This window comes from Myodes glareolus, chromosome 7, assembly GCF_982192425.1.
Source record: "Myodes glareolus chromosome 7, mMyoGla1.1, whole genome shotgun sequence".
Lineage (NCBI taxonomy): Eukaryota > Metazoa > Chordata > Mammalia > Rodentia > Cricetidae > Myodes > Myodes glareolus.
This window is the reverse complement of record NC_142032.1, coordinates 81,124,390-81,148,072: the sequence shown is the minus strand read 5'-3', so window position 1 is coordinate 81,148,072 and position 23,683 is coordinate 81,124,390. Positions and strand designations below refer to the sequence as shown.

Below are 23,683 nucleotides of genomic sequence, written 5' to 3'. Positions count from 1 at the left end.
TTGCACTGGTAACTTAAGCATCAAATACTACCTCAAAGAAAAGGGTTGTTTCTTGTCCCCCACCCCCAAGCGATGCGTTTCTGGAAAATGTTTGGTTTTATTGAGCTGTAATTGCTTCACCATCAGGGAATTGCGCTATACTTAACCCTTTTTCAAATCCATTTTAAAACAGGCTTTCCCTTCCCTATTCACTTTTTTCTTTTGCATCATATTTGAACTCACAGAAACTTCGAGATTAATACAATATGAACAGCTTCATTCATGACTTACGTTTGTTTGTTGGAAGTTCTAGGCTTATGTTGGGGTTATTAACACACTTGTAATTGCACAAATACTTTTCACCATGTAGAAATTATTCCAAATTTCTGGCTCTTTGAATTTATGTTAATCTGTTGGGGTGACTGTTAAAGAATCTGTTCTGTTGGCAAAGGAACAGTATTGGCTTACCCAGTGAGAGGTTTTCTGGAACTCTAAATAATTACGGGATCGTTTAAAGGGACATTAAAGCTGCTATCAGTGGCTAAATAACTGTCATCTGTATGCTTAAACAAGTTATGTTGTCAAAAACTGGGAAAGAAATAATAAGATACAGAGCCAAACAAAATAGATTGAATTATTAAGGTGTAATTTTAGTAACAGTGTAGGTGTTGGGTCTTTTTCTCCCTCCATTTTTGTTTCGTCAGGCAGCCATGTAGGTCTTGTTTCTGTGAGGGTACCTAGACCTTAGGTAAACATTGTAATACAAGCATGATTTTTACTTCATCATGATCGGGCAGAACTTGGACTCTCTTCTATTGGCCTTGTATCAGAGTTTGAATTCCAGCTCTGCCTCTTAAAATGACCTTGACTCTTGGCAAGTCCCTTGGCCTTTCTCTGTCTAATCTATGAAATGAGAGGCTTGGTCCATCCAGTTGCTAAGGTCTCTTAGGCCCTTTGGGTTACATAAAAAGGAATCCATTGCTGTCACTGTCCATAGGAGGCATATAAAATCTGGTGGGGAAACTATATAATATGTGCATAAATAATGGTAATACAAAGTAGTTAATGTAGGGGTCAGAAGGGGATGATGGTCCACTCATGTGCTTGGGGCACTTCAGTTGATCATATGATGTGAAAAATAAAAATACTGAGATTTTTTTAAAGCACCATCCAGTGAGAAGGGAGCAGTTAAGGTGCTTTGAGTAGAGAAAGAGGTGATTAGATTAGATGGACACATGCTTCAAGTAAAAAGTGTCAATCTTTGCCTGGCGGTGGTGGTGCAAACCTTTAATCCCAGCAGAGACAGATGGATCTCTGTGAGTTCGAGGCCAGCCTGGTCTACAAGAGCTAGTTCCAAGACAAATCCCAATGCTACAGAGAAACCCTGTTTTGAAAAACAAAAAACTAAAAACCAAAAAAACAAAAATCAATCTTTATTAGTACCCTACTCAGGACTCCATGGCAGGTAGTATTCACCCTATTAAACTCAGCATTTTCTAGGAATCAGTGAGGGATGAATGTTGGTAAACTTAACAACTAATTATCATCTGCTTGCTGTACTCATCCAAAGACTTTGCATGCCTCCTTACCCTCAAGAGGCTGGATGAATTAAGGGTTCTCAGCCCTGCTTTACATATAAGAGGTCTGAGGTATAAAGAGGTGGAGTAACTACAGGAGGTCTTACCACTGGTAATTGTAGGAGTCATCAGCCTTCTTGCTCTGTTTAAACTCTTACTGAAGGTAACGTGTTTCACTTAGAAAAATTGGAACATTTGTTTTCAAAAGTAGACCCTCCAACTGCATGCGATATGTCTGTCTTGGAGTTTCTCACTATGGACACTGCTTATATTTTACATCAGCTAATTAAATTACTTGAGGACTGTCCTTTGTAGTGTAGGATGTCCAGCATCTACCAGGAGTACTCCCTACTCAGTGTTTTCAGATTCTGACAAACAGCTCTGGGGATAGAAGGTGGGGATGGGGGGCAACACTGTTGGAGATCTTGGTTCAGGTTTTTAAAAGTCCTAAGTATATAAATGATGAATTCATATAAGCCTCTTTTTTTTGTATAATGGAGCCCAGCAAACCCCAATATGTGTGTCCAGCTTGAAAGCTCTGTTTTGTGTGTGTCAGAGTTGTGTTGCCATTCTTCTTTCCGGAGATAAGTGGCAAATCCTTACCAAGATAGTCCAGATGTCCAGTGGCAGTTAAGCAAAATGGTAAAACAGACATTTTACTCATTAGGATAGCTAGCATTTAAAATTCACTTTTTGACTTTTAGAATTGTCTCACTTTGCAGTACCATGTACTTCATTCTAAAGAGGGAGCTGTGATGTCTAGATGAGGGTGACTGCCATTGGAGTGGAGCTTAGGAACCAAATCCAAGTTCAGAGAGACCTGCAGAGAGGATGTTAGAACAGAAGAAATGAAGACTCCAAATCCAGTAAGCATACAGGAATTTGGTCTAGCAGAAATAGCAAGCAATTAATCAGACTCTCTGAAGGTATGTTATGTGGAGGGCTTTGAATGTCAGGCTGAGAGCTTACACATTTAGTTGGTCTAAGGGGCCTCTGCCTGCCTTATGGTAGGTTGCCAGTGTGATAGGAAACTCTTCTAGCCTAGCGGTTGTGACCAGGTGTACACGTGCTGGTAGGGAGAGGTGAGAGGATGAGCTGCTGAGGAAGTGGAACCTGGGATTTCAAAGTAGATTAGTAGTGAGGGGTGTTCTACATTTAGGGTAAGTGAGAGATTGACCCAGTCTCCAATGAAATTTATTGAAATAGAAATTTATGTGAGGAGAAACAATGATAAGTTACAGTCACAGTTTAGAGGGGAGACAGAAACCGTCCATTAACTACTACAACTCAGTTGATGCAAAACAATTAAAACTTTTTTTTTTTTTAAAACATGTATGGGTGTCCAGAAGAGGGAATTGGATCCCCTGGAAGAGGTGTTACAGATGGTTTGAGCTGCGGTGTGGATGCTGGGAATCAAGCCTGGATCTTTTAGAAAAGCAGAAACATTCCTCTAGCCCCCAGTTGTTATACTTCTTGAACGTGTATTTGGAGGCTAAAGTTACAGAGTTAGTGAATATTCAGAGCTGGATCTTAAGGCATCAGTTGGTGTCTATTACTTCTCAAGTGAGCATTCTGATTGAGGGACTGTCTAAATTTACAGAGCTGGGACTCCAACAGGTCTTCTCACTCAATTCTGGTCTTTTCACTGCACAGTAGATAAAAACATAGTGTACATTTCTACTCTTTGGACAGAAAAAAACCAAAACAATTATCTCACTATGTCTCATGCCCATTCTAGTGATTTCTATAATTTAGGCGTATTGTGTAAGTAGAAGTTAGCAAAATTTATGATAGTGATCCCTGCTCCCAAAAACCAACCGTTAAATGCCATTGTACAACAAATATAAAAAGTTGCCCATATAGCATCTAACCTGGGACACTTTTGACTGAACCATGAATATCTGAAACAGATGCTATGTCCCAGAGACCCAAGACAACAGAAGTGAGTCAGGCTGTACCTCTGTCTAGATAAGGCTATTTGTTGTTGCTGGTCTCCAATTGTTTAGGTGAAAAATCATCCTGATTTGTTAGGCTTTGCTGTTTGCTCTGATGTGGTTTGTAGACTAGACTTCTTTCTAGCTTAATTTGGAGATTATGTGGTGAATTAGCTGCTAGGATAAATGAATACGGACTGGGGCCTTAGCTTAAAACTGACACTGCTCTGGAAAATTTGAACATGAACATTATAAAAAGAATAGTTTATAATCTCTTTTGAATTTTGGCATATCAAATATGTCTGAAAGTATAATTTGAAAGGCATAAAGTCTTTCACAGTTTGATTTTATGACAAACTCAGAAGTATTGCCCATGATTGGAGATACTAAAATGGCATGCATTATATGTATTCTTTTTAGTTTGGATACTCTTACTCCAAATTGAGATGGCGTTCACCAAATTTTCATTTAAAAAAAGTTATTTGAGGGCTGGAGAGATGGCTAGGCAATTAAGAGCTCTTGTTGCTCTTGCAGAGGACCCAAGTTGCACTCAGTTCAGTTCTTAGTGTCTGAGTTGGTTGGCTCACAAGCACTTGTAACTCCAGCTCTGGGGGATCTACTAGCCTCCTCGGGACTCCATGGGTACTTGCACTCACATATGCACATGCACACATAACAAAATGTCATTTGTAACCTTAAGCAAAGTACCAAAACTAGGGTAACAAATGCTCGTGCTTTTCATGATTCTTTATCATTACACTCTATCCCCAAAATACAGCATTATAGTACATAACAGTCAAATGACCAAACGTAGAACATTTAACTTTACACTAGGGTCTGGAGAGATGGCTCAGCGGTTCAGAGCACTGTCTGCTCTTCCAAAGGTCCTGAGTTTAATTCCCAGCAACCACATGGTGGCTCACAACCGTCTGTAATGAGATCTGGTGCCGTCTTAAGGAAGAGACCTGGTCAGTCATCCTCTTCAACTTAGACCATGTAACCCAATATGGACAAGTTCAACAGAACTGCCGTATATGGGCTGCCCATGCGTGCTTCATCATTGCCTGGGCATAAATTTCATAGATTCATATTTACTTATTTCCAGTTGTCATGGTAGGTTTTCTTTTCACCATTTCTTGATCCAGGGTTGCATTAGCTGTCTTGTCTCTGAAGCTTCCTTGCTACCCCTTTTGTGAGAGTGCAATTTTTCGATTAGTTGTTTTACATAATTTGGGGTTGTCCTATCACTTCTGAATGGCCAGATTGGGGTTAAATCTTTTTGGGTGAAGTGTGTCTCACCATTGGTGATGTATGTGTTCTCAGCCCATCTCTGCAGGTGTTCTTGACCATTTGAAAGGAATTTTCTGTAGCATTATTCAACACTTGCACTTTTCTACTGGCCTAGTTAGTGTTTCTTTCATTATAGGAAATGCTATAATTTCAGTTTAGTTTAAACTGAAACCCAAGTTTTAAAATTACAGAAATTATAAATCTACTTTGAATTGATTAGTGGTTGTGATTGCTACTTTTTTAAAGAGGGTATCTTTTTCTTTCTTTCTTTTTGTTTTTTTTAAGACAAGTTTCTCTGTAGCTTTGGAGCCTGTTCTGGAACTTGCTCTGTAGACCAGGCTGGCCTTGAACTCATAGAGATCCACCAGTCTCTGCCTCCCAAATGCTGGAATTAAAGGTACACCACCACCACCTGGTGTTTAAAAGTGTCTTTGAAGATAGTTTCCTTATTAGTGGACATAAAAGTTGTTTTCAGCTTTGATCAATGATGGTTGGTAAGAAAATGAACATTGCCTAAAATTTGGGATCTTGCCTTATACTTCTCAGTTCAGTACAATCTGTACCATCATGCCTGGTATTTAGATTATCTTGGCATTGTGGCCACAGACAAGGTAAGGTGCTCATGCTGTGAGTGTACAAGGTATGGCAGGTGAAGAGAAGTACTTTGGAAAGTTGATTATGTATTTGAACAGAACAACAAAACAAACACACTCAGAATCAAAGATTTGGTATGCATTAGAGTTAGAAGAGCTAGAAGAGGAGTTCCATGAACATAAATAGAGTTCAAAGTTCTATTTAAGATGTCTTACTTTAAATATCATTTGCATGCTCTGTTGAGCTGGCTAGGCAGCAGAAATCCTAGCATTTCCTTTCTTGTAACCAGGGAGAAACATTTGAATTTTCGGCAGTAAGGCAGTAAGTAGTGTTATGTGACAATGACTCAGCTTCCCATTTTAAGTGGAATGTTCAAAACAGATTGAAACCTAGTTTCAATTTTATACTTTGAACCTTAAAAGATATTTTCTGCAAACAGCAATTGATTGAATTTTGTATAACAACAAACAAGACTGAGCCAGTTCACTTGTTTTGCTGTCCTTAGTGCATTGCAGTCTGATAGCGTTTATTGGGCGGTTTGCTGCAGTGATATTGGATGTTTTTGTAGGGATGACGTCTGTGTTTTTGTTGACTTTAGTCCTTTCTTTCTTCTGTGTCTCTGTCCCCTAAAAAATGCATATGTGAGCTAGCAGGAGAAAATGGTACTGCCTGGTACCTAAATATCTTCGGACCTGAAGAGCATTCTAGTATCGCTTTACCTGCTTGTGAACTGCCACAGAGGGGCAAGAGAAATGCATTCTTGTGAATTCTCAAGCAGGTGTGAGGCATGTACAGGAAGCTTAGTGAGCATGTAGCAGCCTTCTTGCTTATGTAGATAAGGCTCTTCTGGGTCCCATTCCTAGTGGGGTACATCTGTGATCTCAGCTCTTCTGAGGTAGAGGCAGGGGGCACCCAAATTCAGGGTCAGCAAGTTTAAGGCTATCTGGGCTACCTGAGACCTTTGTCACAAAGTATAAAAATGGAAAGGGACATAAATAAGCTTTCTCTGCATTACTGCAGGGTAGCATTTCAGTTATAAGCCGACTACTGGAAACTTCTGGTTCCTCAGTGACTGTGGAATCAGAGTCAACTCTGCTCAGTTCTAAGATTTTTTTAGTGCTGTCCTGCTTTTGATCTGCTCTCAAATTCCTTTCTAAAGGTGTCATTCTCTGTTCCTTCTGCTCCTCCTCGCCTCACGTTGTCCTCACTGGCCCTGAACTCAGACTCTCAGCTTTTTTTGTTTGCTTGTTTGGTGTTTTTTTTTGTTTGTTTGTTTTTTCGAGACAGGGTGTCTCTGGTTTGTTTTGTTTTTTTGAGACAAGATTTCTCTGTAGCTTTGGTGCCTGTCCTAGAACCAGCCCTTGTAGATCAAGCTGGCCTCAAACTCACAAACATTTGCCTGCCTCAGCCTCCCGAATGCTGTGATTAAAAGCATGCACCACCATCGCCTGGCTGACTCTGTTTTTTAATATTAGTGCTATTGAGATTAAATCGCCATGCATGTGAAGTGTGTGGCTTATACATTCGTCATTTCTTTGATTCCAGACCGTGTTCACACTCACACGCCCTCTCCCCAGACCCCAAATACTAAGCAGTCACTCTTCGTTTAGTGTGCCTTCCAGCTCCTACCAGCCACTAGTGGATTTTCCTGTTCTGGGCATTTCATAAATATGGAAGCATACACTAGAATTCTTGTGCGTGTGTGTGTGTGTGTGTGTGTGTTATTTGGTGCATTTTCAAGCTTTACCCATGGTGTATCATTGTCACTACTTCATTCCTTTTAATGGGTGAAAAATACCATCTCATTGTGCAGGACCCATTTGTCATCTTTTGCTGATACAAATATGTGATATTTTTGGTTTGAATTGATAGGAATTGAACTCAGAGCCTCATAAATGCCAAGCATGTGCTGCTGCGCTGCTAAGGTGCGTCCTCAGCACTGTGCCACATTGTATTTATCTCTGCATCACTTAGTAGGTGTTTCAGCTGTTTTCACTTAAGGATTGACTAATGCTGCCATTAACATTTGTGTGCTGGTATATTTGTATGGATGTTTTACTTCTGTTGAATATCTACCTAGGAGTGGAATTAATTACTGGGTCTTCTGGTAGCTGTAACCTTTTGAGGAACTGCCAGGTGGTGTACAATGCAGTCAAGCCATTCTCTGCTTCACCAGCAGCTGACACATCCTTGCTGACACTTGTCCTTTTTAATTGGTAGGCAGGCATCTTTGTGGATGAAGACACCTCGTTGTGGTTTTGATTTGCATTTCCCTAATGACTAATGAAGTTGAGCATATTTTCATGGCCTTTATTGGATGCTTGACTTGGAGAAATGTCTATTTATAGTCTCTGTCTTTAAATTCCAGCTCCTCCCCCCCCCCCCCCCCCCCCCTGTGCTCTCACTGCTACTCTGGCCTGGAACCTGCTTTACTTGCTTTCTAAGTTCTGGGGTGAAAAATGTCCACCACCATGCCTGGCTTGTTTTTAAATTTTAAAATGGATTGGTTTTCGGTTTTTTTGAAGCAAAATTTCAGGTAGCGCAGGCTAGCCTCAAACCTGATATGTAGCTGAGGATGACTTTGAACTCCTTGACCTTCTTGCTTCTCCTCCTCCTCCAAAACGGGGTGTATAAGCATGCATAGCACATAAGTTTTGGGGTGTATTTTGTATTGTTGAGTTTTGAGAGTTCTTTATTATTATATCTTTATATTATGTATTTATATTTATGATTTACAAGTATTTTCTCCTATGTTATTTTTCACTTTCTTGTTGGTTCTTTGAAGCACAAATATTTAGTCTGCTCACTTTTGATAGTTCTGTTGCTTGTGCTATTGGTACTTATTCTAAGGTTGTAAAAAATTCTTTTTGTTTCCCAACAGTTTTATGGTTATTACACTTAGGTCTGTCATCACATTTTGAGTTATTTTTGTGCATAATATAAGGGCTCCAATTTCATTCTTACAATTTTACAGTTGTTTGGCACCATTTGTTGAAAAGATGGTTTCTCTGGTGTTCTTGAAGGTCAGTTGCTCATTCTGAAGGGCGTTGTCTCAGGAGTCTGTAGTTGTAGCATTTGATCAGTCAGCTATCTATAGGCCAGTTTCCACTCTCTTTGTTACTGTGGCCTTGTAGTTAGCAGGCTTGAAATCAGTCCTTCATCCTCTCCTTCTCAGGAGTGCATTGGTTCCCCTTCTGTTTCTGTGTGAATTTTGGGATCAGTTTGTCAGTTTTAATGAAAAAGTAGAGTTTTTGATAAGAACAGTTTGTAGATCAGCTTAGATAATATCACCATTTTAATGACACTAAGTCTTCTAGTTGTTCATAAATATAGAATCTCTCCAATTATTTTGGCCTTTACTTTTTCAAAGATATACTGTGTTTTAAGTATACAATTTGTACTTCTTTTGTAAAATTTATTCCTAAGTATTATATATTTTTAATTGGTACCAAGGATCGACACTAAGACTTTAAGTATGCTGAGCTTGTACTACATCACAGCTATACCACGGTCCATGCTATCTGTGAATAGAGATAGGTGTATCATATTCCTTTCTGATCTTGCTGTGTGTTTGCCTGAGTGAACCCTCCTTTCCTTTTATTTCAGCCGGCCGGCCGGCCTGCCTACCCGCCTGCCTTCCTTCCTTCTCGTTATTTTATGTGTATGGGTGTTTTGCCTGCAAGTGTGTCTGTGCCTGTGAAGGTCAGAAGAGGGTGTTGAATCCTCTGGCACTGGAATTACAAATGGTTGTGAGCTGCCACCAAACTGGAGTTCTCCGAAAGAATAGTGTTCTTAATTAGTGTGCTATATCTCCAGCCCCTATTGTTTTTGTTTTTTTCTGTTTCATATAGTGTTGAAAGACAAGTGTTCTAAACTATGGGCTTTTCTGTAATTGCCCTCTGTCAGTTTAATGACATTTTCTAAATCCAGTTGGATTTATTTTCTTGGTGAAAGCATTTTTCATTTTTGTGACTGCTGCTCTTGTATACTGATGCCATCATGTAGAACTGTCTTCATTCTGTTAACATTGTAATATATTGATTTTTGACTTGGAATCTGGGGGGGGAGGGTTAGCTGTTGCTTTGGGGTATTTCATATGCTGCATTGAGTTGTTTTTTTGTGTTCATTTCCATTTTTTCTATATTCTTGCTCCAACTTCTTTCTGTCCCAGCTTGTCACTCACGGTGTCCTGAGTTTTATGTAGCCTAATGATTAGTGTACACTTTCTATGTGCCTTCAGTTAGCACTTTATCTGTATTGCCTAATTTAATCTTCACAACAGCCTTTTCAGGGAGGTACAGTTGGACGTCATTAATTAGAGGATAGAGGTTTGTGAGATGTTAAACACCTTTGTAAGGCCACACAAGCTGCTGCTGGAGTTGAGGGTTAAGTTCTCTTCTTGACATGGGCCCCAGAACTCTGCATTGCAAGCTGTGCTTAGAAAGGGCTGCTTTGATCTGGTCTTTGAAGAAGTAGTATGTGGTGGGAATAAATGAAAGGAGCACAGTTAGGGAATGTTGGTAAAGGGAAGGAAGCAGGAATTGTTGTCTAATTAAGAGCCTCTCTCTGCCAGGGAGTACAGTTCAAGTAGAACTGGTTTTGTCCCTGGACCAGTAATTAGTCCTTTCTGGAGCAGTGAGATTAACATCTAAAATAATTAGACCATGTATATTGTTTAATTGAAGGTCAAGGGTGAGGTTTGTATTGGTTGGAAAGAAATGTAAAGAAAGTAGTAATTGAGCTAAGCTTCAAAAGGGAAGTGGGACTTAGGGATTTAGGTAGGCAGCTTTACCTGACAAGCTATGGAAGAGTGTTTTTAACAGTCAATGGGAATGAAACTAGTGCTGTATTTCAGGTTATAGGTCCGAAATAAACATTTCCAACACTGTAGACTCCAGAGTGCTGCTTTCCTGGTGGTGGAACATCTATTTGACTAACTTTTCTCGACCTAAACTTTCATTATTAGTCCCCCTTTTTATATGCATAGTATTTTTACTGCTTGAGAGCAACTTGCTTGTAACAAGATGCCCTTTTACCCCCAAAAACTTGCATTTTCTAAAATCAAAAGTATTTTCTTAGTAATTAGAGTGCAGTTCTCATAGTTGGGGAAACAATACTGACATTCGTAATTGCTAATGAGAAGACCTTATTAACATTTTATATATTGTTTCAGTAATGTTTGTCATACCAAGTTAAAAAGAAGAATTTATTTATTTTATTTATTTTATTTTTTTCTGGTTGGAGAGTCTATGTAAGGTCACAGGTTATATTTGGTTTACCTGCCTGTACTCTGGCTGGGTTGCAGTTCTTTGTTGTGCAGATTTTTGGTGTATAAAGAGTGAAGCTGTTTTGTAGGTTGACTCTCTGTTTCTGTTTGCCTGGAGCTCCTCATTAGGTCCAGAGCTGTGTTTTGGACAGAAGCAGCATAGGGGACCGAGGTCCTTTTCTTTGTGTGGGGAAATTCATGAAGTCACTTCGTCTCATTGCCACGGATGTTAACTGTACATCAGGTTTCGTCATACCTTGACAACATGTACGTATTCTTTTTCATCAGTGTATATTTTACAGTGAAGATCAATCTTCATTCCTTATTTACTTGATGATCCATCCACATCAATGTGGAATCATAGATTCTTTTCAGAGGCTTATAATCCTTTATTAATGTTATTTTATTGCTCAAGTTCTGGGAGTAATAGGAGGTCTGGTGAGACCTGGATTATGTGTCATCTGGAGCCTCATTGCTTTTGGTTTGTCTCTTCCTTTTCTTATCTTACATAGTTTGAAAGAGAGTATCTTGTACTTCAAGCTGGTGTCTTGAAATCTCGGTGTAGCTGAGGCAGACCTTGAATTTGAATCTTCCTGTTTATACCTTCCAACTGCTGGGGTTACAGACATGTGTTGCCGGGTTTGACTTGTTTTTAAGTTAATATTTTGTAGTTTGCATGAAAAGTAATTCATTTGGATATGGTGTTTTCATACCTGTGTGTCAGTCTGCTCTGCTGCTCTTCAGCTGTCTCCCTCAGTGTCTTCTCCGTCCCGTCCTTCCTTCATGCTGGTCATCTTCCGCCTCCATGGAGTATAGCCTCTTTTCCTTTCATACCATTTTACCATTAACTGCTTCTCTACTTGGAACTCCTTACTATTGTGATTGAAAATAATCTGTCACACACCCTGGTTCATAATTATTTTCAATGTTACCTTTATTCATTTTTTTCCACATTAACTTTCTTTGTTTCAAAACACAAACTCCATTTTCTGTTCTGTCATTTTACTGCAGGAGTTATTGCAGAAACTGACTCAGCTGACTCATTCCCTTACCAGTTTATGCTGTGATTGGGTTTCCGTCCTACTATCTGCTGATGTTAATTAGGTTACTAGTGACTTACTGTCTAGCCTGACTAGTTTATTGATCAACACAGAAATCAAGACTGAGGAGAATGTGAAGAGGAAAGCAGTAAAGCCATGAGGAGTGGGTGGGGGGCATCAGGAGAAAAGAGGGCAGATAGGGGTTTATAACGATAGTGAGCATGCACTTGATGTGTGTGAGTGTGACCTACTGACTGGGCTATCAGAAACGTTACCTCTTGTTTCTGTTCCTACAGCAGCTAGAACCACCTGTCCGTGCTTTATTGTTGTTTTTCTGACAAACTTTAAAGTCTAGTTAGCATCAGTATTTTTCCCTCACGCTGTCAGCTGTCCCACTGTACTGGCCTTGCTTTCCTTTGCATTGAGGTTTGGGCGTTACACATTCACTTGGATTACTTCTCACTGTACGTTCTGCTACCTATTTTTACCCAACACTTACTTGTTGTCTACGATTCCATTTTATGTCAATCCTGTTAACCTGTCAGGCTAACCAGTCTTTATGCTCCCTGGGATTCATGTCATTCTCTGTGCTCTCTTGACTGGAAAATCTCCTCTCGTGAGGAAGACCTGCAGGATTCAGCATGTAGTTGTGTGAAATGTTTGTGCAGTCGTTACTGTCCAGGGATCTTGATCAGGTTCATTTTCCCTGCCAGTTAAATAATTAAAAGGCAGGGGGGAAAGTTTTGAGAATGACAAGTAGAAGTGGGGAAATTCTTAAACACGGTAGATAGACTCAGCCAAAAAAGGCTTTTATTGGGGAGAGAAAACACATACAGCAAGCACACAAAAATGACTGCAAAGCAAAGTAGGGACCTTGGAAGCTGAAGCCTAGCCTCTCCTTGAGTGGTGGGAATTTAAAAAGTTTTTGAAGGATTTCTTCCCCTAATTTAGGGTTGGTCAGTTTGAAGAAAACCAGAATGGCTGATTGACCCTCAGTAGGGACACCAGTGGAGGGAGAAAATGCCCATAAGGTCTTTGTTTTAAACTGTCAGGCTTTTGTCCTAGGTTAGGAGGGTGAGGAAGAAGCCAGCCTTCTTGGAAGTTCACCATCTTCATTAACTAGTCATGGATGGTCCCTCTCCTTGTCTTTCTACCTATCAGGGAATGTGTCTTAACTTCAGGTCCCTCAAAATGAAAGGAAATTGAAAAAAAAATCAGCAAAGGAAACAGATATATAGGTTAAAGTTCTGAGGAAACTAGGTGTCAGCTTCCAGAGTTCCACTCCATGCAGTTAAAAAAGATATGCTTAATTTTCCTACCGTCAAAGGGAAACATTTTTAAGATATTTGCCAGAGGCAAGGCTTGTTAGAAATTTATTGTCCTTGGGCTGAAGTGATGACTCAGCAGTTAAAAGCACTTGTTGCTCTTATGGAGGACTTAGTTTAGATTCCTACCACCTACATGGTGGCTCACAACCACCTATAACTCAAGTTCCAGAGGGTGTGAAGCTGTCTTCTGACTTCCTCGGGTACCAGGCAAACACGTGCACAGACAAAAACATTCGTACATGTAAAAATAAATAAAAGTAGATAAAAAATTTGTTGCTCAAAGCTTCTCTTGGAGTCTGGTTTTATATTATGCTTAGAGGAAAAAATAAGGTGTTAAGGTGAATTGTAGTACTTGTGCAGTTCAGGCACCGGGTACCTACTCTCATCAATTCGGGAATGAAAGCTTTTGAAATCCAATTTTCTGATACAGGCCAAGGATCAGTTTGTAGTTAATACCTGCTGTGCTGGTTTTATTAACTCATTTCAGCACACCATGCAAGCCTACTTCATCCACAGTTAGCTGTCTGGCATGCCTGTACTATGACTTAATGTTTTCCTCTGGGTTAATCTGCTGCTATTATTTTATAGTATTCACCTATGTATCATTCCCTTCCCAGTGACTTGAGATTAGTGAATAACCCGGGAATCATCTTGAATGTGTAACATAACACTGATACACTACTTAAAAAATACAGAATAGTATTGTTTGTGAATCTGCAACTTGCGTTCCTATGTTAGGAATACTCCTTCTAGTGAGTAAGCAAATAGGCTCCTTTTCATTATGCTTTTGTGCAGCAGCTATATCTTCATTGATGGGACTTCCAGTGTTTGCTTTCAGAGAGACTTGCAGTGAACTTTCATATACATATGCCGTATGCTCTAGTGCTTCGCTGCTGTAAGACATCCTCAAGGATGGTGCGCAGGGTAGAATGATAGCCGTCTGTCTGTATTATAACTTGCCATACTGGTGCCATACTTTCCAAAAAGTTTTATTATGCTTTTGTGTTTTTCTTTCTTGATTTTTATTTTGTTACTGTGTTTATTTACTGTGAGCATGTGTGTATGTCATAATGTAATGCAAGTCAAGAGGACAACTAAGAAGGAGCTATTTCTCTCCCCTTTCACATGTGACTCTTGGGACTCAAACTCAGGTTATCAGTCAAGTTTGGTGATAGGCACCTTTATCTGAGGTGCTATCTCCCTAGCTTGTTTCTCTTAGGTTTTTAAAACTATCCAACTGCACAGGGCCAGATTTTACAGTATTTACTTGTTATGGTCTAGTTTATCCCTTATCATTGTCTCATATACATTCATAGGAGAAAAAAATGAAATTTCTTAAATATTTTAAAAACCATTTGTTTATTATCTAGTGGGGGGGTAGTGGAAAGGTGCAGGTCAGAGGACCACCTGCAGGAGCCACTTCTCTCCTTCTCCTGGGTGGGTCCTGAGGATAGAACTCACATGGTCAAGCTTGGTGACACCCTCTGATTCATTTTGCTGGCCCCTGAAAGTTTAACTCCCTAGTGCTGTTTGGCAGCATACACATACAATAAAGATTAAAATTAAAAAAATCACATGGGAGATGCAGTTTATATACAATGACATTTACATTTTGATTATAGGTAGTAGATGTAGCAAATGTATACAACTATATAACTCCACTCCAATCAGAGCATTTCTGTTTCCTAGAAGATTCCCTTTGGGCACTCAGAGGCTTTATATGTGATGCAGGCTATAAGAAAAAATACTAAGTTCTCATAGAAGGAGAACCCTGGAGGGGGAGCTCAGTTTCTGTTTAGCAGCATGTAGATTCATGGAATGATAGCTTTGAAATATCTTCCTACTAGCCTTGAAGGGAGTATGACTAAAATATTGAAACTGTGGAATGTGAAGAGAGAGAGAGAGAGACAGACAGACAGACAGACAGTCAGTCAGTCAGTGAGTGTGTGTTTCTCTTTGGGGAAAAGCATGAGTGGTAAGGACAGTATTGAATAACTTTTCCCCTATCCTTTGAATGTCAGTTATTAACCCCTATTACATTTTGAGATCTGCAGCATGTGCCATAAATACTAAGAAGACACTTGCTAACTTTGCAAAACAAGTACTAAATAAGGTTTAAGATAGGAGAAGAATCAGAAAAGGATGAGCTTGTAGTTGACAGAAGGCCATGAAGAACAAATGCTTTAAGGGTGATATCTTGACACAAGTGGGGTAGACATTCTTTGGATGCCACTGGAGACCATGGTAGTTAATAAGCACTCCTTATCTTAGCCTTGGGAAATACTGCGATGCAAACATGTTTTGTTTTTTCTGATACAGGACCTACCTCACTATGTAGCATAGGCTAGCCTTAAACTTGTGTTCCTCTTGCCTATGCACGCTGGTGTTTACAGGCATGTGCCACCATATGTGACTGTATCCCAGTTCTGACATGGTGACACTGAGGCTTTTGCTTTTGAGTTCTCCCTATGTTCCTGTGGGCATACCCTTATTATCTTTGTGTATGCCATTCAATCTGCCACTCTTGTATACTGTGGTCACGTTGGCCTTTGACTTTGTTGGGATGGTCCTTACATAGAATATAAAGAAGTTCAATTATGCATCTGGCGTGAATCTGTTATTTCAGTTGTGCATGATGCCAGTCATTTCTGTTTTCTCAGTCTATTTACATCCCTCCCTTGCTTCCATCAGAAAGGCTAGATTTAAGCTCTCTGCAGTACGTCTATAGCCTCTTCCAGTTTCATATATATTTGCCTATCTTTCTGGTTTTATTTTGTTACATCCCCACTGTCATTCAGCTTTAACAAATAAATGGTTATGTTTCCCACTGAACCTCTTCATGGCTGCCGGTTGTTTTATAGTGTGTCCTTCAGAAAACTTATTTAGGGCAATTAGATACTGTTTTTGTATATGATGACTTTCTTCAATATACAGAACAGCTCTTATTCGTATTATGAAACTTAGACTCTAGGCTGACTAATGAAGGTAGCTAGAGAGGTTCCTCCATATTTTCATAGCTTTCTTTTCTGAGTAGACTGTCCTTGAATGATAGGACTAATCCAAAGCACCATGTGAATGGACAGGCCCCACTTGAGTGATAGAGAACCAGTAGCCTTCAATAAGGAGAGCTGTGCACTCTGGGAAGAGACCTGTGAGCCTCCTTTGGAAGTTTTAGTTTCCTTAGAGAGCATTCTTTTCAGTTTTAAGTAGGTTTTTTAAGCAGATACTTCCTGTAACCATGCAGACTGGAAGGACTCAGGGATTAGAGTTGTTGATGTGTTTGTGGCTGGAGTGGATCTGGCTTTTCTGTTCCTTACGTAACCCTTCCACCAGTGTCTTTCTGCTCCTGTTGTCCCCGTCTTAAATGTTTTCTAGCTCTACTAAAGGGGTGGCAGGTACATCTACCTAAAACTTGTATGTTTATCATTGGACATGATTCCCTTTGTTGTAGTTCACTATTAATTTCTCTCCGAATTTCAGTGAGGTGAAGGGAGAAAGAGGAAGCAGTTTCTCTAGTCCTGATACCCTGAACAAGAGGATTTTTCTGTTGGCAACTTTGAAATTTTGAGTTTCCAAAAGTTTAAACAAACTTAAATAAATATATTGTTTCCAAAGAAAGAATAGTTTGAGATTATTATAATACTAAAATACATGTTATATATTTATGAATAATTTGTATTCGAAAAATGTGTATGACTGGGTATGTAGCTCAGTGATGGAAATCTTTCCTAACATATGCAGGGCTCTGGGCTTTTTGATTCATATTCACAAAGTGTGTCACTCATGCACACACGTCCCCACAAACACATGCACACACATCCCCACAAACACATGCACACACAGAGTGTAAGAGAGAGAAAGCCCCTCCTAGTACCATCCCAGTCCATCACCGTTAGGTACTGCTTGATAATTTGGACCCTTAGCAAGCTAACTACAACTTACAAAGTGTTTATATTCTAGAATTGGAAGGAATTTGAATTTCCCAGTGTAAAACTTGTCAATTTTTTGTTGCCTTCCTTGATATGACATTAAGATGAAAGCCCTCATACTTGTGAAGGAAAGCTATGTCAATTAAAGAAAATAAATTGTACTACATGGTAGCTGTGTGGCTAGGTCGCAAATTGTGTTGAATAAAGACAAAATTGCTCTATTTCTTATAAGTGAAAATGAATCTGTGTGCAACATTATTTTTATTTCTAAATTCATTTTGGGAAAGTTAATTGCAACTGTGTGGTTCAGGGATTTAGTGCAAGAAGAAGAACAGTTGATGGAAGAAAAGAAAAAGAAAAAAGACGACAAGAAAAAGAAGGAAGCTGCTCAAAAGAAGGTAGTATATGATAAACTTTGTTAAGCAGTTTGAACATAGAGTAAAAGGAAATTACTCATGGCTTTGTTAAAGCATCTGCTTAAGTTTGTTAACTTCATTAAAGATTCATGTTAATATTTAATGTCTTTGAATGTACATATATAGTAGTTTGCTGAATGTGTAATTCAATGCATAGATAATCTTACTGGTATTGAGTTTTTCAAAGGTAAGTACATCTCATAGGTCTTTTTCTTTCAATTAGTGATTCCTATGTATTTCATTTTAATTTTATAAGTGGGAAGAGCACAGAATTTGTAGCTGTACAAATATAGCCTAGTGGCTATGAAGATAAACATGGTTTTGAAGTCTTACTTGCTCATATACTTATAGAATGATGTGTCCATCGATTTTATTTAGACTTTCTAGGCCTCAGTTTCTTTACATTTTGTAAGTGTTGAGTTAAATGAGGTAGTAAAATATATGTGCAAAAGTAGGAAATAATGTAAATTATATTTAAGCAAGCCACATTTAAGCAAGTTTTGACAGGATAGAGAATAAAAGTCCCTTTTTATTTGATACTAGTCCTGACTTTATACATTTTCAGTTTAAATTAAGATACTATAAAACAAGGCCTAAAGCATTTCTTGGAGAGAAGAACTCTAGGCACACACAATACAGGAGAAGAAGCTGACCCAAAGCAGAGCATGCCAAGTTAGCAAACCTAACCCTCAGTCTTCTCTGTCGAAATTCTCAAGGATTTTCAAGTGCCCTAAAAGACCCAGCAGTTACTGTTCATTCTTTAATGAAAAAGTCCTGCTATGCTTTTATAGTGCATCCCTCTCTTAGGTGCTGGGAACTGGACTAAGTACGGCAGGCACTGTGCTTCTCGCTATTCATTAGGAAACAGCACACATAAGGCACACACATAAAGTGGATCTTTATGGGCAACTCTAGAGGCACAGAGGAAGATACCTTAGCTTGAGATGAGTGAGAAAAACAGGACATTTTCTTAGGATAGAAATGAGTCAGGTGATTAAGGAGCAGAAAAGTACCCAAAGCACAGTAAACCCAGAATGAGGAATTTGTAGTTTGTACATCCTAAAATGTGGAAGCTTGGTGTGAGGTGGGGGGGTGTAGGAATATCAGGAGATGGCTCAGAAGCAGGTAGTGGTAAGCAAATTCTCTTCTTGAGGAAATTATTGACAATTTTTAGTGAATGACATGAAAGCTTGTGTTTTACCTTAGGAAAGTGTTGAGTTGCATTGGAAGGGATTGACTGGCTTAAGGCACTATTGACATAACCCTTAGAATTTGCTTAGTGGCTATGAAGATAGAACATCTAGCTTGACTTTTAGATTCTACATTGAGTGATTAAATATATTTAGGATCAGTTAACCTACTTAGATAATACAGACCAAGGAGAAGTGATAAATCAGTTCTAGGTGGTGCACCATTAGCAAGTATTCTGGGGAGGGATGGAGTACAGAGCCCTTTGGAGGACTGAGTGTGAAGAGGAATGGTAGGTGACACTAATCTGTCAGTCCAGTCTGGTTGCTCTCAGGGGAAGCAGAAAAGAGTACATAGTATATGCATTGTATGAGTTTGGATAGGGTTCTTACGTTGGCTGATGCCATGGGCTTCCACCAGAGGCTTTTTGGTACTGTATGGTCTTTGCAGTTTGGTCCATCTTTATTTGGTATTTATGAAAGAGTTGTGTCCTCTATGTCTAAGGTTGGAAAAAGCTTACTGTATTCTTGGGCCATGGTGTCATTTGCCCTTAAAAGAACTCCTGAAATAAACTAGAGGTTGGTGAGGAGTCTGCTTGGTGTGCTTAATGTAGAATCTTGTTTGACAAGCTTCTGAGTGTTGTTGCCTTAGGCCTTGTTGGTCCTAAGTAGTTCAAGATTTAGCTGGTAAGCTACAGTACAGCATGTCTGGGAAAGAGCTTAAGTAATATTTAGGCATATGTGTTTGGAATAAGCCCTGCTCACTGAGAAAATTCTGCAAAAGAAAGACATTTAGTAGAATAATTTCTCTAAACACTATTTTGTAGTGTAATTTTAAATCATAGCGTATAGAAATAATGACCCAATTGTGAAAGTTCATTTTTTTTCCCTCACAATCCACTTTTTAAATCACCAAGTCAGTAAAACTACTCTCTTATGTATGCATAAATTTACTTGTAGCACTTGAATGGGATTTATCCTGTTATTTGGCATCTCATCAAATTTGCAGTGACAAGTTTTTACTCTTTTCCCACTTCTTTTCCTGCCTTAGCTATTGGTTCCACCTTCACAGTCTCATCATGTCCCACTAGAACCATCAGAGGCTGAGAGATAAAAATGTCTTGTTTTACTAGATCTCCCATATGAGTAGGTTATTGCTGTGTATCCTATCTATCCACTAAAGGAAAGACTAAAGCCCTCAGTTATTGTTAAATTTCGTTGTCTAGACTGCCACTGTAAATACAGCTTCTCTAAGTTGCAGAAAACTGAAATTTGAATGCAACCTGTTGACAAAATAAGGACAGCTGGTATTTCCATACACTGCTACCAAATAGCTCCTTTAAAAAAAGGAAACTTCCAGATTGGCTCATATGAAAGACCGTGAGTCACAAACTGTTAAGACAAGCTTTGTGAAGCTTTCTTTTTGTTTCATGTAGGAGCCAGCAAGTAAACTCCAGTAGGTGGTAAGAGACAAACATGAGTCAGATGGGCAGGACCATTTTTACATGAGTATTTGAACATCCGCTCATCATAATCTGCCTGTTCTAGGATGTATTAGCCATGCACTCTCACTTCTGAGGAAGACTTCAGCTGTTACCTGTTCTAATCTGTTTGTGTTCAGTATAAGGTGATCTCAGTGGCTAACCTTAGTTTCATCAAGGCAACAGAAACAGAAGTAAAATTGAAAGCTTGTTTTCCCGTTAGGTGTCTATTCAAAACTATCACAGCACTCTGCTTTCCATGCAGTGTTACCTTGTGAACTTTTAAATTGAGATATAGTATATTAAGGAAAATTTATATAATAGGACATAAAATGTAGTTTATCATGCTATGAATACAGAAAACATGTAGATTTAATTTCCTAACAGCCCCTGTGTGCCTTTGAAATCTGAGTTCATACCATGAGATATTTTTTTGCTTCAAATAAAGAACCGAGTAACACAATTTCTTTGAGTGCTAGATATTAAACACAGCTTTGAGCCTAGTAAGTAAGCAAGCTCTACACTAAACCAGAGTCCTCTGCCCCTCCTCCTTAAAGCTTATTAGAAACCTCAAAACTCACTGTAGTATTTTAACTATAAGTCTTTCTTATTTTGTTATTTAAGTATATGTTTAAATATTTAGTAAATTGGGTACTTTTTTAAAAAAATGACATTTCCTACCCTAGTAAATGAACATGGAACTCAGTGAGTTTATGACTGCATTTTTCCAGGTTTTTTAAAAATTATTTTTATTGAGCTATACATTTTTCCTCCTCTCCCCTTCTACCCTCCTACTTTGCCCCCCATGCTCCCAATTTACTCAAGAGATCTTGCTTTTTCTCTTTCCTAGGCAGATCCATGTATGTCTCTCTTAGGGTCCTCTTTGTTGTCTGGGTTCTCTGGGGTTGTGGACTGTAGACTGGTTATCCTTTGCTTTATGGATGACTTCATTTTTAACATATTTTTCCGTTATAAAGATGTGCCTATATATGTACAATGCTTTTCATATAGTGAAGAACCTTCTGATTCTTAGACCTAGAAAATAATTTGATGGTGCACAGGCATAGTTTCAGCCATTAAGAGGGGCTAGGGCAACAGCAGCAACACAAGGGTTAGCACAAATCTCTCCCCAGGTTCCATTTTTAGAAGAAAAATTTCAAAAGGGATCTTCAGGGAACTGCAGTAAAGAAAGGGAGGTTGAGAAATAGGTTAATTATGGAGGGATAATTTAGAATATCCTTCACTTAAACGTGTAATTGTAGTTCCTAGAAAGCATATAATAGTGAAGGGTTGGGGAAAACAATAATACAAACTGGAATTTCCTGATATAAAGTATATTTTAACATTCGTGCTATTCTAGTTGCTGTTACTGTTTGAATTGAAGGGACTTTTATAGGTTTTATAGATGTGAGTTATTAAAGCCTAAAAGAGACTTAGGTTGTAGAAACATCTAACTTCTTTCCTCCGTTTGGGGATGATGTGTAGAGTCTCATCAGTGTGCTTTTCTGTAACCTTGGTGATAACAGGACCAGACTGAGGAGCACTTATTGAGGGCGCTGAAATGTTGACCCTTTGGCTCTGTCCTTTCACACCCCTTATTCTTTCTCAGACTAGCTACCATTTGCTAACTCATAGGAAAGACTATTGAGTAGTACTTACCTCATTTTTAAAAAGTTGAGTTGAGCCAGGTGTGACTCAGGCCTTTAATCCCAGCACTCAGGAGGCAGAGACAGGCACTTAGATCTTTGAGTTTGAGGACAGCCAGGGCTACACAGAAAAACCCTATCTTGAAAAACAAAAAACAAAAAAAGAGAGAAAGAAAAGAAAAAGAAAGAAAAGGAAAAGAAAGGAAGAAAAAAAATGAGTTGAACTAGATTAATTCTTTATTCTTTTGTGTCTTTGTTACTTTAAAAAAAAACATCATCATAACTGCAATTTCTCCTCCCTCTTCCCTTCCCAGTTCCCTCACTCCACCCACCCCTCTGTTTCTGTTCAGAAAAGGACAGGCCTCTCATGGATATCTTAGTTACTTTTGTATGTGAAGAGACACCATGACCAAGTCAACTCATAGAAGAGTTTACCAGGACTCAGTTCCAGAGGATGAGTCCATGACCATCATGGCAGGCAGACATGGCGTTGGGGCAATTGATCCACAAGCAAGAGACAGAGAGAGCTAACTAGGAAATGGTGTGGGCTTTTGAACCACAAAGCTTATTCCCAAGGACATATTTCCCTCAACAATGCCTCACCTTTTAATTTAGTTGATAAACTGGGGACTAAGTATTCAAACATTTGAGCCTGTGGGAGTCATTCTTATTTACACCATCACTGTTCAATTATAATATTGGGAAGGTGTTGTAGATGATCAGAGAGGAGAAAGACAAAGAACTGGGAGTGCGTGTCAGCACATTTACAAATGTGAGAGTTAGAAATGAACTAAAGCTCAGGTAGGCAGTATAGCTGACAGCAGCAGGAACGTATACCTGACTGCTCCCCAGTGTCCTATTCCTTCATTTGAGCCAATCTGGAGTCCTGAGTCTCATGACAGTGCTGAGAGAAGTGCATTTGCCGCTGTTTTGCAGATGAGGTAGAACGTTAGCTAATTTAGAAAAGTTAAGTAATTTGATCAAGTCACATATTATCAGCAATAAAGGCATGGTTCAGAACCCGAGACCCTATAGTTTGCTTAGACACTTTGAAGGTTAGACAGACACTGCAGAACTTCTGGGAATGAAGCATCCATTGTCCTGTCTACTCCTATTTGGTGTCTCCATTTGTAGAATCACAACTAAAGATTGTTTTAAAGTGAAAAATGTTAAATATTTAAAATGCCAACTATTTCCTTCCATGTTTGACTTGTTAGAACCTTGTAATTGTTTTGTAGAGTAACTATATCTATAATGACATGTATTTTCCTAGTCCAATCTGTAATGTTTCATTGCTTAATCCTCAAAATAACTCTGAAATATGAACCGGTAACTTTCCCCATTTGAAGAACTAGGAAAGTGAGACTCAGAGAGTTGAAAAGGAAGAATCATTTAAAAGTAAAAAAGAAACAATTTTTAGTCCTAGCACTTGGGAGGCAGAGACAGAAGCATTTCTGTTAGTTCCATGCCAGCCAGGGGTACATAGCAAAACTTATTTAAAAAACAATACAAGAAAACATAAAGGACAATTCTAATATATTTATGTAATTTAGTATAGAGCCCAAATATTGCTGTTTTAGTACACAATTTATACAAAATATTGTTAATAAAGTAGTTTTTATTCTTTGAAAAATTTTCACTTAGAAATCTGGTATATATTTTGAAGGTCTCCATTTAAACTGGCCTTATTTCAATGGTCGATAATCATGTGTATGACTAATGGCTACAGTTTAAGGCAGTAGAGACAATTACTGTTAAAATATGGGGCCCACTTGGAAATTCTCATTATAATACTTTGATGATTATACTGGGTTCTTGGACTAGGTTCCAGAAACCTGCTTTAAAGAAGCAAAATTCTACCACTTGCATTTACTTCTCAGTTGTAGGAGCTCTTGATTTCTTTTGCTGATGTTCCTTTACCCTGTTAGGTTAGTGTTCTCAGGGTTAGAGGCCTTGGATTACCTCCTCAGAGCCATTCTCTGTAGGCAACAGGAATACTGGTGAGGCTGTCAATTT

General features: G+C 38.9%; 1 protein-coding gene across 7 annotated transcripts in view; it reads left to right on the top strand.

The window, feature by feature from the left end:
• Positions 1 to 23,683, top strand: part of Tnrc6a (trinucleotide repeat containing adaptor 6A) — a 167,758-nt gene that overhangs the window by 88,621 nt on the left and 55,454 nt on the right. For 6 of the 7 annotated variants that reach the window (XM_087908484.1, XM_087908482.1, XM_087908487.1 and 3 more), the window contains one exon: positions 17,248 to 17,335. In XM_087908484.1, coding sequence (XP_087764610.1) covers positions 17,248 to 17,335 — 88 coding nt within the window. Of the gene's footprint in view, positions 1 to 10,758; positions 10,908 to 17,247; positions 17,336 to 23,683 lie in introns of those variants that run through there. The other variant, XM_087908485.1, reaches the window with a different exon arrangement.